Source organism: Scyliorhinus canicula, chromosome 18 (assembly GCF_902713615.1).
Source record: "Scyliorhinus canicula chromosome 18, sScyCan1.1, whole genome shotgun sequence".
In the NCBI taxonomy this organism is placed as follows: Eukaryota; Metazoa; Chordata; class Chondrichthyes; order Carcharhiniformes; family Scyliorhinidae; genus Scyliorhinus; species Scyliorhinus canicula.
Genome location: NC_052163.1, coordinates 116,426,502 through 116,445,933, shown reverse-complemented (window position 1 = coordinate 116,445,933; position 19,432 = coordinate 116,426,502). Strand labels below are relative to the sequence as shown.

Genomic DNA, 19,432 nt, shown 5'->3' with positions numbered 1-19,432 from the left:
GCGGACTTGTCCGGCCCCGCTGCGGTCAATGGCTCAGCTCCAAACCCCCCATCCTCGCTGGCAACGGTGGTGGGGTGATCGGAGAATCCTGGTCGTAGTGTTTCCTAATTCCACTCCTGAAAGGTCAGGCCCAAAACATGTTGACCAAGCCCGCTAGACCTCCCAGCCAGCGGAAATAATTCAGCTTTCAGACAATGAGATCCACGCGATCTGCACAAGGTGTTTATTGTGTATAAAGGATTCAAAGACCAGAGAGGGAGACACTGGGCTGGATTCCCCGCTCCCTCCCCAGTCCCGTGTTTCTGAGCAGCCTGACGTTCCCTGGCAGCGGGATTCTGTAATTCCGCCGCATGTCAATGGCATTTCCCATTGAAGCCGCCCTTGGCTGCTGGGATGCCCGTGGACAGGGATGCTCTGCCGGCGGGAACAGTGCACCACAACGGCCGTAAAATTCCGGCCACTATTTCATCTGGTGGGGGAGTGCCCAGAAAAAGGGGGCAGAACTTTAAAATTGGAGTTTGGTGATCCCAGAATGTACTCTTCCGTTCAAAGGACTCCAGGTGCCTGGGGGAATGGCAAATGACATTTTCTAGCCTGAGAGTAATAGGGTCTTTATTGGGCAAAAATATTAAGGGATCTGGAACAAAAGAAGGTAAATGGGGTTGAGATACAGGTCAGACATGATCTGAGATCGGATTGGGTGATAGAACAGGCTTGAGGGGTTGAATGGCCTGCCCGCTCATTATTCACCTGCGAATAGAATGCAACCTAACCAATTCAATAGCGGAGTGATGGGTGTCATAACATCTACTAATATATATCATGAGATGCAGGCAGGCAGTGATTGACACATAGGATAACCAATGAACACACACGACACAGAACAACCAATCACCACCAATATAAAGCCCACAAGGCATTAAGGCTCTCCCTCTCTCACAGGACATGGCCAGGGAGATTGTTGCAGTACAAAGGCCAATGAACATCATCACCATGTGATAGAGAGCTAGTTTGGTCAACGCCGGCATCTCCACATCATAGTCTGGTCAAGCCAGTAGGAGGTTATCAGTTAGGTTAATAGAGTGTCAACCCACAGCAGATTATGTACAGCAATCAACAGGTTCAAAAAAAGTGTTGGACCATCTCCTGTGTCAGAAGCCTGTTTCTCGTTTTACTGCATCCAGATGCAGTCGATGTTAGACCAACACAGATAACACATCACGGTACCAGGCTGCTATTAACTCTAATGAACCTACCTCCAGTGAATCTGCAACGACCAGCTCGCAGCCATCTAGCGGCATGGAAAAGATCCAACCTCCTCCGCAACTCCGGATCTCCGGCAACCTCGGCGCCAACTGGAAAGTCTTCAAACAGAAGTTCCTCCTGTATATCGAGGCCTCCGACCTTGAGCTGCATCAGATGCCCGAAAGATCACGCTGTTCCTGTCGACCGTGGGGGATCACGCCATCCACATCTCTAACTCACTCACGTTTGCCGATGGCGAAGACAAGATGAAGTTCAAGACGGTTCTGCTGAAATTCGACAACCACTGCGACATTGAGGTGAATGAGAGCTTTGAACGGTACATCTTCCAACAGAGGCTTCCGGGTAAGGATGAACCTTTTCAGTCCTTCTTGACCCATCTCCGCATCCTAGCGCAGTCATGTAATTATGACTCGACGGCTGATTCCATGATCCGGGATCAGATCATTTTCGGGGTCCAGTCCAACTCCCTGCAGGAGCAGCTCCTCAAAATCAAACAGTTGACCCTCTCCGTCGCTATCGAAACGTGTGTTGTCCATGAACATGCCAGAAATCGTTACTCCTGCATCAGGGCAGCAGAAAATGCAAAACTGGCCTCCCACGAGGCAGAAAGGGTGCAGGCCATCGCAAAAATGCAAGGCCTGAACATCGAGGAGAGTGGCCGTTTTGTGCGCTTTTCCCGGGTCCCTACACATGCGTGCAACGATCGGGTGGACAATGGGGCCGAAGACCCCGGTGCGCATGTGCGAAAGGCGGCCGACCGCACTGCGCATGCGCGATGGCGCACGGAACGTGCTGACGTCAGCGTCATAACGTGCCCAAATTGTGGCTTCGCCCATTTAAAGCGGCACTGTCCAGCCAAAGGAAGGCGATGTCTACAGTGTGGAAAGCCTGGGCATTACGCGGCCTTCTGCAGGTCCACTCCACTGACCAACAGCCAGCGATCCCAGCTGCGGCGCAGACGTACCGCTGCGTACAACAAGGCATGCAGGATTCGGATCCTGACAGCCCAACGGATCCCGATGCTGACTACCTCGAGTCTCCATATCAGGTGGGCATAATCATCACGCACGAGCTGGCCTCCACCGTGCCTGCAAACCGCCTTTCAATCCTCACTGTGGATCCTGACGACTAGTGGTGTGCTGTTGTCACGGTTAACCAGTCCCACATCCGATTTAAATTGGACACTGGCGCATCTGCAAACCTCATATCACAGTCGGACCTTGATAGCATCCGAGACCAACCTAGCATTCTTCCACCAGCCTGCCAGCTTCTTGACTACAATGGCAATGCCATAGCTGCCAGTGGATCGTGTCAGCTAGATGTATCTCACAAGGCAATCAAAGTGACGTTACAATTCGAGATCGTGCGGCCTGACGAGGCATCCCTGCTCAATGCTCGTGCAAGCAAACTCCTAAATCTGGTCCAGCCGTCCATGCCATGTCCTCGACACCGGCGACTGCCTCGCCCAATGTAAATCTCCAGGCGGAGATAGACGACATTCTCACGCAATACCACAATGTGTTTGATGGAATGGGCACACTCCCATATCGTTCCAAGATATTGCTCAAACCGAATGCCATCCCAGTCATCCATGCACCACGCCGGGTGCCAGCCCCTCTGAAGGAACATCTGAAAATGCAGCTATGAGAGCTCGAAGACCAGGGTATCATCTCAAAGGTCACGGAACCTTTGCTCCACGCTCTGCGTCAAGAAGCCCTCTGGTGAACTCTGCATTTGCATTGATCCCAAAGACCTGAATCACAACATCATGCGCGAGCACTACCCAATCCCAAAGCGTGAAGAGTTAACCTGTGAGATGGCTCATGCCAAATTCTTTACCAAGCGGGACGCCTCCCGTGGGTTCTGGCAGATACAGCTGGACGAGTCCAGTCAGAAGCTGTGCACGGTTAACAGTCCGTTCGGCAGGTATTGCTACAACCGCATGTCTTTTGGTACCATATCGGCTTCTGAAGTATTTCTCGCATAATGGAGCAAATGATGGAGGGCATTGAGGGGGTGCGAATCTATGTGGACGACGTGATCATCTGATCCACGTTGCCCGAAGATCACATCGCGCGCCTCAAACAAGTTTTCCAGAGGATACATGAAAACGGCCTCCAGCTCAACAGGGCCAAATGCTCATTTCATAGGTCCGCTATTAAGTTTCTGGGTGACCACGATTCACAGCAGGGTGTGCAACCTGATGCTGACAAGGTGCTGGCAATCAATACCATGAAGACCCCAGAGGACAAAAAGACAGTCCTCCGTTTCCTCAGGATGGTGAATTTTCTCGGGAAATTCATTCCCAACATGGCATCCCACACCACAGCCCTCCGGCATCTCGTAAAAAAGTCGACAGTGTTCCAGTGGCTTCCCGCACATCAAGGGGAGTGGCTTGAGCTGAACGTGAAGCTCACCACAGCCCCAGTACTGGAATTCTTTGACCCAACTAAGGATATCAAGATATCCACAGACGCAAGCCAGGACGGCACTGGGGCGGTGCTCCTCCAGCGAGACGACTTCGCTTCCTGGGCTCCAGTGGAATACGCCTCCAGAGCCATGACTCCGACCGAACAACGGTATGTCCAGCTCGAAAAGGAGTGCTTGGGTCTCCTGACAGGAAAGTCAAGTTTCATGACTACGTATATGGCCTGCCAAAGTTCATGGTGGAAACAGACCTCAGGCCTTTAGTCCACATAATCCAGAAGGATTTAAATGACATGACACCTCGGCTGCAGCGAATTCTTCTTCGTCTCCGCCGACATGACTTCGAACTCGGCTACACATCGGGGAAGGAGCTGATCGTCGCGGATGCCCTATCCCGATCAGTCATCACGCCATGTGAACAGGGCGACTTCATTCGCCACATTGAAGCACAGGTGCAGCTGTGTGCCAACAGCCTCCCAGCCATTGATGAACGAGTTATACAAATACACGAAGAAACTGCCAAAGATCCTCTACTGCAGCGCGTGATGCAGCACATCGCCCATGGCTGGCAAAAGGGGCAGTGCCCCCAGTTCTTCAACGTTAAGGACCAGTTCACGGTTGTTGAGGGGATCCTTCTTATACTAGATAGAATTGTAATTCCCCAAAGCATGCGAGCTATGGTGCTCAGACAGATCCAGGAGGGTCACCTGGGGGTCAAGAAATGTCGACGCAGAGCTCGGCAGGCAGTTTACTGGTCTGGCATCAGCCAGGACATTGCCAACACAGTCCTCAACTGCACAACATGCCAGAAGTTTCAACCAGCTCAGCCAAAGGAAACGCAGCAACAGCACGAGATCGTGACCTCTCCGTGGTCCAAGGTGGGGATAGACCTCTTTCGCACCAATGGGCGTGATTACGTGCTCCTGGTCGATTACTTCTCCAGCTACCTGGAAGTCGTAGGTGTTGTTTGCATTCAGCTGCCTGAGGGAGGTTGGTCAGCCCCAGCTCTTGTCGTCAGACAGGCTACTCCCAGGTCTTTCGTTGTCAAATGGCTGATGGCTCCATTTTGCGGCGCTGCGTAAAGTTCCCTGCCCATCACCCGACCGCACTTCTCCGCATGTCATCATGCCTCCTCCGGACGTCTTGCACCATGAGGCCACCGATCTGGCAGCGATCCCTCCTGTCCACAAGGCCACCAAGATGGCAGCGATCCCTCCTGTCCAGGTGCCGGCGTCCCCCCCTCCACCTCTGCGGCAATCAACGAGAATTCGTCGCCCACCACAAAGACTGAATCTATAGACTTAAATCTTGTTCAGTTTGCTCTGTATCTGCACGATCGACACCTTCCCATGTACATATGTTCATTCATTCCCCACTTGTACATAGTTATGCATGCATATACAGCCACGTTTCAAAATTTATTTTAAAGGGGGAGATGTCATAATACCCACTCATGTATATCATGAGATGCAGACGGGCAGTGATTGTCACACAGGATAACCAATGAACACACACGACACAGAACAACCAATCACCAGACAGGACACCACCACTATAAAGCCCACAGGGCATTATTAAGGCTCTCCCTCTCTCACAGGACACGGCCAGGGAGATAGTCACAGTGCACAGGCCAATGAACATCATCACCATGTGATAGAGAGCTAGTCTGGTCAAGCCAGTAGGAGGTTATCCGTTAGATTAATAGAGTGTCAACCCACAGCAGATTATGTACAGCAATCAACAGGTTCAACAAAACAGTGTTGGACCATCTCCTATGTCGGAAGCCTGTTTCTCGTTTTACTGCATCCAGTTGCAGTCGATGTTAGACCAACACAGATAACACATCAATGGGGACACCTATTTATCCTTACCAGTCTCCCAGCAGGTGTGACGGGACAGTCATCCGGCAAGACTCCTTGTTGATCTAGAACCATAGAAATGATACGATGCTGAAAGAGGCCATTCATCCCATCCTGCCTGCCCTGGCCAATAAAGAAACTAGCCATTCACTTTGATCCCACTTCCCAGCACCTGGTCGGTAGCCTTGCAGGTTACGGCACTTGCAGATGTCGACCCAGGTATCTTTTAAATGAGTCGAGCATTTCAGTCTCAACCACCAACTTTGGCCGCGAATTCCAGACGTCCACCACCCTCTGGTTGAAAATGTTTTTCCTCATGTCCCCTCTAATCCTTCCATCAATCACCTTAAATCTACGCCCCCTGGTAATTGACCCCTCAGTTGGGGGGAAACAAGTCTTTTCTGTCCACCCTATCTAGGCCTCTAATAATTTTGTACACCTCAGTTAGTCTCTTCTGTGCTAAGGAAGACAACCCTAGCCTAGCTAATCTCTCCTCGTAGCTGCAATTTCCAATCCCTGGCAACATTCTTCAAAATCTCCACTGCACTCTTTCTCTCGAGCAATTATGTCCTTCCTGTAATGTGGTGACCAGGACTGTGTTCAAAACTTCAGCTGTGGCCTAACCAGCGTTTTATACAGTTCCAGAATTACATCCCTGCTTTTGTGTTCAATACCTTGCCCAATAAAGAGAAATATATTATTCCATATGCTTTCTTGACTACCATCTTCAGGGACCTGTGGACATGCACTCTAAGGTCTCTCGCTTCCTCGATCCCTCCCAATATCTTTCCGTTTATTGAGTATTCCCTTATTTTGTTTGTTCTCCCCAAATGCATTACCTCACATTTTTCAGGATGGAATTCCAGTTACCACTTCTCTGCCCAGTCAAACAAACCATTGATATCATAATGGAGTCAGCGGGGGTAGCCTGTGGCGTAGTGGACAGCACTGGGACTTTGGCGCCGAGGACCCAGGTTCGAATCCCGGCCCTGGGTCACTGTCCGTGTGGAGTTTGCACATTTGCCCCGTGTTTGCGTGGGTTCCGCCCCCACAACCCAAAGATGTGCAGGGTAGGTGGATTGGCCACGCTAAATTGTCCCTTAATTGAAAAAAAAAATTGGGTACTCTAAATTTCATAGAATTTACTGAATTTACAGTGCAGAAGGAGGCCATTCAGCCCATCGAGTCTGCACCAGCTCCTGGAAAGAGCACCCCACCCAAGGTCAACACGTCCACCCTATCCCCATAACCCAGTAACCCTACCCAACACTAAGGGCAATTTTGGACACTAAGGGCAATTTATCATGGCCAATTCACCTAACCTGCACATCTTTGGACTGTGGGAGGAAACGGGAGCACCCGGAGGAAACCCACGCACACACGGGGAGGATGTGCAGACTCCGCACTGACGGTGACCCAAGGCGGAATCGAACCTGGGACCCTGGAGCTGTGAAGCAAGTGTGCTATCCACAATGCTAGCTACCGTGCTGCCCTTTATATTTATATTTCAAAAATTATGGAGTCCGCAGCTATCCTCTTCACTATCAACTACACAGCCAATTTTTGTGTTACCTGCAAATTTCCCAATCATGCTTCCCACATTTAAGTCTAAATCATTAATATACACAACAAACAGCAAAGCCCCAGCATTGAGCCCCATGGAACACCACTGGAAACCATTTTCCTTTCACAAAAACATCCATTGATCATTGCCCTTTGCTTTCTGTCACTGAGCCAATTTTAGATCCAATCTGTCGCCCTTCCCTGTATCCCACAATACCTCATTTTTGAGAAGTTTGCCACTGTTCTCCTGAAATCCATGTAGACAATATCCCATCAATTTTCCTGGCTACTTCCTCAAAAAAGTCAGTTAGTAAGACACGATCTTCCCTTAACAAAACCATACTGACTATCCCTGATGAATCGGTGCCTTTCTAATTGGCAATCAATCCTGTCTCTCTTGTTTCCAATAATTTGCCCACCACCTAAGTCAGACTGAGCAGCATTTGTCTCGCATCCGTTTTAAATTCTTTCCCCTCCCTGACCCAGAGGGTCCCACTCCTCAGCAGCACTGATTGGCGAACTCACCCAAAACTGCATCAATAATAATAATAATCTTTATTGTCACAAGTAGGCCTACATTAACACGGCTGGGAAGTGGGAGGAGGGGCTCAATATGCCTGTAATCCCTCCTGTATAACATAATAATCTTTATTGTCACAGCTAGGCTGGGTCACTGTCTGTGTGGAGTCTGCACGTCCTCCCCCTGTGTGCGTGGGTTTCCTCCGGGTGCTCCGGTTTCCTCCCACAGTCCAAAGATGTGCGGGTTAGGTGGATTGGCCATGCTAAATTGCCCGTAGTGTCCTAATAAAAGTAAGGTTAAGGGGGGGGTTGATGGGTTACGGGTATAGGGTGGATATGTGGGTTGAGTAGGGTGATCATGGCTCGGCACAACATTGAGGGCCGAAGGGCCTGTTCTGTGCTGTACTGTTCTATGTTCTATGTTAGGCTTACATTAACGAAAGAGAAAATGCTGGAAAGTCTCAGCAAGTTTGGCAGCATCTGTAGGGAGAGAAAAGAGCTAACGTTTCAAGTCCGATGACTCTTTGTCAAAGCTCTTTGTCTAGCTTTGACAGAGTCATCGGACTCTAAACGTTACCTCTTTTCTCTCCCTACAGATGCTGCCAGACCTGCTGAGATTTTCCAGCATTTTCTCTTTTGTTTCAGATTCCAGCATCCGCAGTAATTTGCTTTTATCCAGCAGGCTGACATTAACACCGCAATGATGTTACTGTGAAAACCCCCCCAGTCGCCACATTCCGGCGCCTGTCCGGGTACACAGTGAGAATTCAGAATGTCCAAATTACCTAACAACACGTCTTTCTGGACTTGTGGGACGAAGCCGGAGCACCCGGAGGAAACCCACGCAGACACGCGGACAACGTGCAGACGCCGCACAGACAGTGACCCAACCTGGGAATCGAACCTGGGGCCCTGACGCTGTGAAGCAACAGTGCTAACCACGGTGCTACCGTGCCACCCTTTATTCTTCATCTTGAGATCTTGGCCGAAAGGCAGTCCCAACCCTCAGTCACTACATGGTAAGGGCGAGGAGTCAGGTCCTGAATTCAGCCCAGCCGGAAATGGGATTGAACCCAATCGGATTCACATCGGCCATCCGACTAATCCTCCCGATGGTGAACAGATTATTTCTGATATGTCACCCAGTTTGGAGCATTGATTCTCCCCTGTCCTTTTAATCTTTGAATTTTCCCCCAATTTGGCAGGACACAATTGCTATTATGAGTTTTCCATGCAGTTCCTTCACTGGAACAGAGAATAATGCATTCCCAGGAGGGATTAGAAGGCAGCAATCTCATTATGGGGTTAAGAGGATATCATAAATCACCAACACTAAAATAAAGATGTTTCTCATCGCCTGAGCTGAGATTTCAGCCTTGAAATTAGTCTTGCAGTCTTCGTTTCATCTGGGGTATGCTGGACATTTAATCAGGTTTCTAATATCTGACGGAATAAGCGAGGTGGAAAGGTCTCCATTGAGAGAGAAAAAAAGTTCCTGCATTTACATTGCACCTCCCATGATCTCAGGAGGATTCAAAAGTGCTTCACAGAAAGAGATACTTTCTGATGTGCACATCCATTCTCGGAATGAGTGTTTGATACCAGCCAGTTGTTTGTTTGTTTTTATTAAGAGATTTAGAGTACTCAATTCATTTTTTCCAATTATGGGGCAATTTAGCGTGGCCAATCCACCTAGCTTGCACATCTTTAGGTTGTGGAGGCGAAACCCCGTGCCTGCATGGGTTTCTTCCAAGTGCTCCGGTTTCCTCCCACAAGACCCTAAGTAACATAGAATGTAACATAGAACATAGAACAGTACAGCACAGAACAGGCCCTTCGGCCCTTGATGTTGTGCCGAGCAATGATCACTCTACTCAAACCCACGTATCCACTCTATACCCGTAACCCAACAACCCCCCCCCCCCTTAAACCTTAGTTTTTAGGACACTACGGGCAATTTAGCATGGCCAATCCACCTAACCCGCACATCTTTGGACTGTGGGAGGAAACCGGAGCACCCGGAGGAAACCCACGCACACACGGGGAGGACGTGCAGACTCCGCACAGACAGTGACCCAGCCGGGAACCGAACCTGGGACCCTGGAGCTGTGAAGCATTTATGTTAACCACCATGCTACCATGCTGCCCTGCTGCCACTTACCTAAGTGCTGTTAGGTAATTTGTCATTCGGAATTCTCCCTCTGTGTACCTGTGTGGCGAAGAGGGGATTTTCACAGTAACTTAATTGCAGTGTTAATGTAATCCTACTTGTGAAAAACATGGGGAGAAAGTGACCCAGAGCCGGGATCGAACCTGGGACCTCGGTGCCGTGAGGCAGCATTGCTAACCACTGTGCCACAGTATGACGTCCTATGCTGCAATGGGTAGTGTCCTTGCCTCTGAAGCAGAGGCTCTGGGTTCAGGTCCTACACCAGGACTTGATGCTCAAGGAAGGTGTGAGTGTTCATAATTCGGGCAAAAATGGGGAGACAGCTGATTGGCTCGGGTTACCTTACGGCCAATGTGGACCAGTTAGGTGCCAACAGCCTGAGGCTCCATCCCTCTTCTGGCGGGGTGGATTTGGGATCTGCCTCCTTGCTCTCCCCTTGCTGGAGGCTGCCACACCCTGCTTGGACCTGGCCTTGGGGAGAGAACATCAGAAGAATTCCTAAAGAATGGTTTTCTCTTATCTGTGTTTACTGACCTACAGTGAGTGTTGCTCCATGTTTTACAACTGTGCAGGTGATGAGAGCGGGCTCGTGGTGGTCCAGACTGCCCCAGGGAAAGTCCTCACTCACCGAGGAGGTTCGATCATCCTGCCCTGCAGATACCACTACCAGCCGGAGAGCCAGGACCCCGAGAAGATCCGCATCAAGTGGACCAAGGAGTCCGACTCATTGCAGAGCACTGACATTTTTGTGGCCTTAGGCAAGATTCAGAAAGCGTTTGGGATATACAAGGGCAGGGTTTGGTTACAAGGGGACGGAGAAGGTGACGCATCCCTCATCATGCAGGACGTGACGCTGCAGGATTATGGGAGGTATGAATGTGAAGTCATCGATGAGCTTGAGGATGATACAGGAATCGTCAAATTGAATTTGGAAGGTACAGCTTTACTTTAATGCTACATTATTGACATCTATTTGCCCTACTCTGTTTTTTTGATTCATTGAAGGATTTTGCTGGCTAGGCCAGCATTTATTGCCTATCCCTTGTTCTGTCATCTGAACCGCAGATTGACCCGTGGCCTAACTCCAAGAAGCCACCATTTCGCCCCATGCCCTGGAATACCCTGGTTAACAAAAATCTAGCAGCTTCAGATTTGAAATTCCCAATTGACTTATCATCAATGGCCATTTACAGAACAGAGTTCCCAAACTCCTGCCACTCTTTGTATCTCGAAATGTTTTCTAATTTAACTCCGGAAGGCCTGGCTCTAATAATTTCACTCTGTCCCCTCGTCCTAGATTATCCAACTCGTGGAAATAATTCAGAGTTTTGAAGGTTGAGCCATGATCTTGTCGAGGTGTTTAAAATGATTAAGAGTTTTGATGGGGTGGACAAATATCTTAACCAGGTCGATAATTTGTCTTCAATTCCACGAGCTAGTCAACAGCCTCTTATTATATTATTGAGTTGTTGGGTTGGAGTCGTTTCTATAACTTCTGAAGACCTGCAAACACTCTGGGCGGGATTTTTTCGGTCGTGCCCGCCCAGAGAATGGAAATTGCCACCTGTTTCAACGGACCTTGTGGTGATTGTCCCTTTAAGGGCAGCACAGCAGAGTAAGGGTCACCTGGTCTGGGTGACCAATCAGGACTCAGGGTGTGGAATCACCCCATGGTGAGCAAGGTTCCTCAGCAGGGACATTTCGGGAGCAAACTACACCCATGCGGTTGCTATACAATTCTTATTAATAAATACCTGTTGTGTCCACTAATGTAGCCTATGAAAGTGCATCTTTACAGATCTTTAAATGGTCCACTAAATCATCCATCCTGCCCACTGCGATTCCCATAGTGCGTGGAACAGGAACATTTATCCCTCTAACTTAATTGAAACCTATTTAGTTACGTGAACACACCTGGCTTCTTTCCACACTGATTTTGTTACTTCCTTCTGTGACATCACAGACTATTAATTGTCACGGACTATCAATTAATTTTGTACATTGCTGATTAGAGTGCAGGTCTTGCAAACCACGGCTCGCGAGTTCAATTCCTTCTGGAGCATGTGATCAAAATATACCCTTGCTGTTATTCATTAAGCTGCCCTGCCACACAATCCTGTTTAACATTGAAGTTATGAAGAGGGTTGGATGGGCTTGGGTTATTTTTGTTGGGGCAGAGAAGACTGAGGGAGTGACCTGATCGAGGTGTACAAGATTATTGGGGGCATGGACAGGATGGATAAGGAGTAGCTAGTCCCCTTAGTTGAAGGGTCAGTCATGAGGGGGCACAAGTTCAAGGTGAGGGGCAGGAGGTTAAGGGGGGGGGGAATGTGAGGAAAAACGTTTTTCCTCGGAGGGTAGTCTGGAATGCACTGCCTGGGAGGGTGGTAAAGGTGGGTTCCCTCACATCCTTTAAAAGGTACCTGGATGGGTACTTGGCACATCTGTGCTTACAGTTAACCCTTTGTGGGGCATAGTACAATACACATTGTACTACACTTATGAGGGATTTGATCAAACGCTACTGGAAGTCCATACAAATAACAACAATGCACGTTCCCCTGCCGAAAGGGCATTTCTTAGTTCTGAAGCAGAGTCACATTCAACTCAAAACGACTGTTTCTTGCTCCACAGATACTGCCAGACTTGCTGAATATTTTGGGTTTTTTTATTTTCCAGCATCTGCAGTATTTCGCTTTGCTTTTATATCTTCCTCTCATTACTTTAGTCACCTGTTCCAAAAGTTCAACTACATTCATGAAGCCTGACCAATCCTTTACAAACCCATTCTGCCTCTCTGATCAGCTCAAAAATCTCAGTGCGTTCAGTCATGCCATTGTTAATTATAGACAACAGACGCTGGGTCTATAATTCCCTGCTTTCCCTCTTTTCCCTTTTTATAAATAACAGATTACAATTTGCCAATCTAAAGGCACACTTCTCTTGTCAAGAGAACCCATCCATTCAAACTCCACTTCATCCCATCCATGACGGGATTAATGATATGTCTTTTTGTTGCATTGCTCCTCCTAGGCCCTGGCAACTCGCCCAAGTAACCCTTTCTCATGTATCAGAACTGACTGGGCTAATTGGCCAGGGAGGGTATCACAGCCTCTCAACTGCTGTCAGTTCAGAGGGGCGAGAATCCTTCCCACGACTGATCTCTGCTCCAAACCCAGTGGGGTTTAGGATTAGATCATAGGTTTAAAGTGGGTTTTCGGGTGATGGGGTGTCTTTTTGTTGAAGAACGTAGAGCGGAGGGTGGAGATGCTAAGAATCCCAGAATGGTTCCCGGGAATTTTGGATCATCTGAGCACTTCAAATCCACGCATAATTTTCCATTCAGTCAACATAGAAAGATAGGATTTAGGAACAGGAGTAAGGCAATTCGGCCCTTCGAGCCTACTACGCCATTCAATATGATCATGGTTGATCTGGTTGTGACCTCGGCTCCACCTTCCTGTCTCCCCCCATCACCTTGACTCTCCATTTTCAATCACAAGTCTGTCTAACTTGGCTTCAATGAGGCAGCCTCTGCAGCTGTCTGGGGGAGAGAAAGAAAATTCTCCTCATACCCTGTCTTTAAAGGCAGACCCTTTCTGTGGGATTCTCCATCGTTGGGATCCTCCGCTTTGCCGGCACCGCACCCACACCCGCGGGTTTCCCGACAGCGTGGGTGTGGTCACAATGGGAAACCCCATTGGCTGGCTGCAGAAATGCAGAATCCCACTGTTGGCAGAGTCACATCTCGCTGAAAAACAGGGCTGGTGGGGCGGAGAATCCAGCCCATCATCTTTTAACTGTGTCTCCTAGTTCTGGTCTCCGCCACAAGAGAAAACATCCTTGCAGCATCCGCCCGAGCAAGTCCCCTCAAGATCCGGTAAGTCAAATGAAAGGCCTTAATGAAATGGGGGATGTCCCTTCTCCATGTGATCCAAAATCACCCAGTAACCTGAGCAAAACACTTCACCCTCTATTTCTGCCTCACTGTATGTAACGGTGCTTTTAATTCAATTAAAGGTGTGGTGTTTCCTTACCATCCACGGCTGGGACGTTACACATTAAACTTTGAAGACGCCAAAAAGGCGTGCGCCGAACAGGATGGGATACTGGCCTCGTACGAACAGCTGCATGAGGCATGGCAGAAAGGGCTGGACTGGTGTAATGCAGGCTGGCTGGATGATGGCTCCGTCCAGTACCCCATCTCCATGCCCCGGTTCAAGTGTGGCAGATCAGACCAAGCCGCTGGCATCAGGAACTACGGCTACCGGCACAAGGATGATGAGCGATACGATGCTTTCTGCTTCACCTCCAACCTCAAAGGTGAGGGGTCGTTTCACACTGAGACAGTGTTGTCACTCTTATTTTACCTTCAAATAAGAATCGGTAGTCCGGTTGTTGGAGGTGTAAAAAATACAACTTTATTGCTAATTACTCACTCAAATACACTTGAATAAGAACTGAATCAAAATTTAGAAACAAACTTTCAACGATGCATAAAAACGTCAAGCACATGGCAAAAAACATGCAGCATAAAAATAAAGCACTTTAACACAAACAAATATATAGATGATTCAAGAATTCAGGTACAAAAACTTTGACTACAACTTTTAAGGGAATTCTTTTAAGGGAATTCTTATCTCTGATTTAACCCCTTGTTTACTTTCATTGGCTTCTAATTCTCAGTTGCAACATCCTGGTTTGTTCAAATTAATGTCTGTTACTTAGAGGATGAGTAATTAATCAAACATTGGACATTATTCAAGATTGACCGGTGCCTATCAAAACTAGCTCAGTGTCTGCGTGCGCAGTATTAGGAAATTTACTGGATATGTTTCCCACACACTCCATGTTACACAGCTCGGTGGAGACCTTGCTGTAATTGATTAGTTGATTCGACAGAGAACAATACATTCTTAGTGCTGAATACAATGGTTAATTCATTATATGAGGCAATGACTGGATTCCCACAGTCAAGACACTTTTACTATTTAGCACTCTTTTAGATATATGCATTCAACTAGCCCCTATGTAATAAACTATGAATAAATCAAAACTCTATTAGGAATCCATGGGGAACACTCCAGAAGAGAAATAGATACATCGAGGAGAACTGTCAGGTACTCTTCAACTGCAAACTATCCCTTGTGTATCGGCAACTGGGCAGTTTGTATCTTGTGCACAAATGTCCTTTAAACAGTCAGATAAGCAGCCAATTAAGATGTTAGTTTTTGCCTTTTGGGTTGCACTCTAGCTCTTTGAGTGCAGAACGCTAGGGGCTCAAGTCCCACTCCAGAAAATGGAGCACTGCACACACTGGCTGATGCTCCTAGTGCAGAACTGTGGGAGTGCTACTCTGTCAAAGCGGCCGGGATTCTCCGACCCTGTGAATCCCGCCCTGCTGCCCCGACGCCGGCGTCCCTATTCTCTGGCGCCATTTTTCGGGCGCCGGCGGGTTTCTCGCCACGCCGGTCGGGGGCCGTTGACAGCGCCCTCAGCCCCTGTGATTCTCTAGGCCCCAATGGGCCGAGTGGCCGACGGGTTTTGCCCAGTCCCGCCGGCACGGATTACTCACCTCACACATGGCGGGACCTGGAAGATAAGTGTGCGGGGGCCATCCTGGGGGGGGGGGAGGGGCGGCCCGCAATCGGGGCCCACCGATCGGAGGGCAGACTGGGGGCCTACTTTACTCCACGCCGGGACCCTGTAGGGCTCCGCCATACTGCCCGGGGACCGGTGCGGCAAAGGGAACCCCCGCGCATGCGTGGAAATATGCCAGCTGGTCTGCGCATGCGCAGAAATACGCTGGCCATTCCGCGCATGCACAGAAATACGCTGGCCGTTCCGCGCATGCGTGGAAATAAGCCAGCTGGTCTGCGCATGCGCAGAAATATGCTGGCCATTCCGCGCATGCACAGAAATACGCTGGCCATTCCGCGCATGCGCAGAAATACGCTGGCCGTTCCGTGCACGCGCGAGTATGCACCGGCCCTTCGGCGCCAGCTGCAGCTGCGGGAACCGCTCCGGCATCAACCGAGCCCCCTAGAAAGGGGAGAATTCCTCACTTTTGGGGGCCGTTGACGCCGGAGTGGTTGGCGCCGGTTTTCACACCGGCATGGGGACATAACCCCATTATTGGAGAATCCCACCCGCTGTCTTTCAGTTAGGATGTGGTTCTGTCCATGTAAAAGATCCCAAGACACTAAGAGCAGACTGGTTCCCCATTTTGTCCTGTTCAATATTGATCAGTCAATATCCGATTATCTGATCATTGCCGCAGTGCTGTTTGTGGGAGCTTGCTGCGCAGAAATTAGCTGCTGAGTTTCCTACATTACAACAGTGGTGACATTTGAGAAGAAGTGTTTCCAAATCGCTTTGGGGTGTGACAGGCACTATCTGAATGCAAGTCTTTCTTCCTGCCACTGTGTCCGGAGTTTTCTGGCCGTTGGGATTCATTTTTCCCGTCGGCAATGCACCCCCACCTGTGGGTTTCCTGGCAGAATGGGGTGGCTTCAATAGGAAATCCCATTGGCAGGCGATGGGAGTAGAGAATCCCGCCACCTGAGAACGGCATGCCTCCGAGAAATCCAGCCCTGTATCTCTGGCTGCCAGAGGTCACCTGAAAAGTGAGAGCCTGTCGGGTATGTGCAGACATTTATTACAGTCTTGTAATTTTGGTGTTTATTTTTCACGAAGGTAATGTTTACTTCTTGAGGACTCATCGGAAGCTGAACTACGGTGAAGCGGTGAAGGTTTGCGAGAAAAACGGGGCAGCCATCGCCAAGGTGGGCCAGCTGTACGCAGCCTGGCAGGTGCAGCTACTCGACCGCTGTCAGGCAGGATGGCTGGCAGATGGAAGCGTCCGTTACCCCATCGTCAACCCCCGAGCCAAGTGTGGCGGCAAGGAGCCCGGGGTCCGCAGTTTTGGCTTCCCGGACAAGAAGCGCCGACTCTACGGGGTCTACTGTTTCAAGGAGAAGAAATGAGGGAGGTGGAGAGTGTGTGTGGGAGGGAGAGAGAGAGCGTGAGGAAGAGAGTGTGAGAGGCAGAGGGAGAAAGATGATTGGGACAGGACTTTGCGGGGAGTCAGAGAATGGCAAAGTTTTAAAGCAGAAACTGCAGCTGATTCGGATCCTAGAATAACATTTCGCAATCTCAGGCTGGAAATGGTGAATATAAAAGGCCAAAGTACATGCAGTAATGTTTATAGGTTAGGAGCGCTTCTAGTTTCCATTTATTCTCTGGAAATAGTCCATGCTTTGGAATGCAATGTGATGATTTTCAAAATTCTCAATGCCATTTTTCCAGAGACGATGGGAAAATATCTCAACAATTTAGCGGCTCCTCACTCTGAAATTAGGCTCTTATACTCTTTGTCTAGATGAATATAAAGTCCATTTGCCTGCTATTTTACAGGAGGAGCTTGCCTTTTTATTTCCTTTATGGAATGTTCCTCTTTGGCAAGGCCACCATTTGTTGCCCATCCCTTATTGCCCCTGAACTGAGGGACGTGCGAGGCCAATTTGAGGGGGCAGTTCAGACTCAACCACATTGGCGTGGGTCTCTCGTCATGTGGAGGTCAGACCGGGTAAGGTTGGCCGATTTCCTTTCCTAAAGGACATTAGTGAACCAGATGGGTTTTCGCAACGTTCGATGACAGTCGTCGTGGTCACCGTTGCCGGGACTAGCTTTCAATTCCAGCTTTATTAATTGAATTCAACTTCCACCAACTCCTGTGATGGTGGTGGGAGTTGAAAGTTTTTGCCCAGACGTTGAGCTTCTAGTCCAATGGTGTTACCAGAATGTCACCATCTCCCAATGTTTCAAATACCATCTCTATTGAAATGATTTTGAGTAAATTTGGCAAGCACTAATATTTAAAGGACCCAGCCTGTTCTCCTTGTGCAAAGACTAACCAATCAGGACTAGGTGGGGGTCATGGTTGGAGGACTGTCACCATACTCTCCAGTCAGAACATCTATAGCCTTTGGTTGATACTGGGCTACATGAGCACCCCAGGGTGCATGCTAACTGAGATGTTCTCAGGGAATCCGGCAGTGACGCCACGCCTAATCATTGTCTGGGGACCCCTCAGTTCTTAATAATCATCTTTTATTGTCACAGGTATGAAGTTACTGTGAGAAGCCCCTAGTCGCCACATTCCGGCGCCTGTTCGGGGAGGCCGGTACTGGAATTGAATCTGCGCTGCTGGCCTGGTTCTGCATTACAAACCAGCTGTCTAGCCCACTGAGCTAAACCGGCCCATGTAAGCCACAGTTGGGTGGTGGAAGGATTGGACTTACCCACAGTGCCTCAGAGTGAAATAATCAGCTGATGTCAGCAAAGGACCGTCCACGTTTAACGCTGTGAAAATGAATGTGTTTTGAAGGAATTAAATTTGCGTGCCTGAGTCACCAGGCGGCTTTGTGGAATTCCACCCAGGGAAGGAAGGGATAGGGGGTGGGAGCCTAGGGAACTGAGGGGAAGAACCTCAAGAACCTCATGGGGTGGCATGGTAGCACAGTGGTTAACACTGTTGCTTCACAGCTCCAGGATTGCAGGTTTGATTCCCGGCTTGGGCCACTGTCTGTGTGGAGTCTGCACATTCTCCCCATGTCTGCGTGGGTTTCCTCCGGGTGCTCCGGTTTCTTCCCACAGTCCAAAGATGCTCAGGTTAGGTGAATTGGCCATGATAAATTGCCCTTAGTGTCCAATAAGTTTCGGTGGGGTTACTGGATGACGGGGATTGGGTGGGGGAGGTGTGGCGTAAGTAGAGTGCTCTTTCCAAGGGTTGGTGCAGATTCAATGGGCCGAACGGCTACCTTCCGCATTGTAAATTCTATGTTTCATTAATTATTGGGTCTGGGTTTGAATTCTACCCAGACTGATAGGGTGGCGCCTCGTGTGTACTACCTGCAAGTGCGCAGAATGTAATTTACACACAGGGTGGGATTCTCCCGTACCCGGCGGGGCGGGGGGTCCCGGCGGGTCAGAGTGGCGTGAACCACTCCGGCGGAATCCTCCGCACCTTCAGGGGCGAGGCCGGCGCCGGAGTGGTTTGCGCCCCGCCGGCCAGAGTGGAAGGCATGCGCGCCACGGCCATCTCTGTGCCGGCTCGCAGGCAACATGTTGGAGCCCTACAGGGGCTCTGCATGGAAAAGCATAGGCCCCCTCCCTGGTTGACCCCGATCACTGGCCTGGCCACCGTGGAGGCCACCCCCCCCCACCCCAGAGTCAGCCCCCCTTCCCCCCCCCCCCCCACCAGGACGGCCCCCGCAGCAGAACACCGAGGTTCTGCCGAGTACGACCATACGCAAATTTAGATAAGGGAACATAATATCATGGCCAGGATTCTCTGAGCCCGTGCCGGGTCGGAGCGGAGTGGCAGGGTTCACGCCCCGCCCCTCCCCCCCCCCCCCCCCCCCCCGGCGATTCTCCGACCGGGCTCGGAGAATCCCGGCCATGAGATTTTGTTCCCTTATCTAAATTATTAATATATATTGAGAATATCTGGGGTCCTAGCACCGATGCCAATTTGTAGAAGAGTCGTTAATTCCTACTCTTTGTTTCCTGTCTGCCAACCAGTTTTCTTCCATCTCAATACACAACCCCCAATCCCATGCGCATT

At 49.6% G+C, this 19,432-nt stretch overlaps 1 protein-coding gene across 1 annotated transcript in view; it reads left to right on the top strand.

Annotated features, from left to right (window-relative positions):
* Positions 1-18,370, top strand: part of hapln4 (hyaluronan and proteoglycan link protein 4) — a 34,418-nt gene extending 16,048 nt beyond the window's left edge. The window contains exons 4-6 of the mRNA XM_038776585.1: positions 10,377-10,739; positions 13,825-14,127; positions 16,501-18,370. Coding sequence (XP_038632513.1) covers positions 10,377-10,739; positions 13,825-14,127; positions 16,501-16,790 — 956 coding nt within the window. The 3' untranslated portion in view covers positions 16,791-18,370. The remainder of the gene's footprint in view (positions 1-10,376; positions 10,740-13,824; positions 14,128-16,500) is intronic.
* The last annotated feature ends 1,062 nt before the right edge of the window (positions 18,371-19,432 follow it).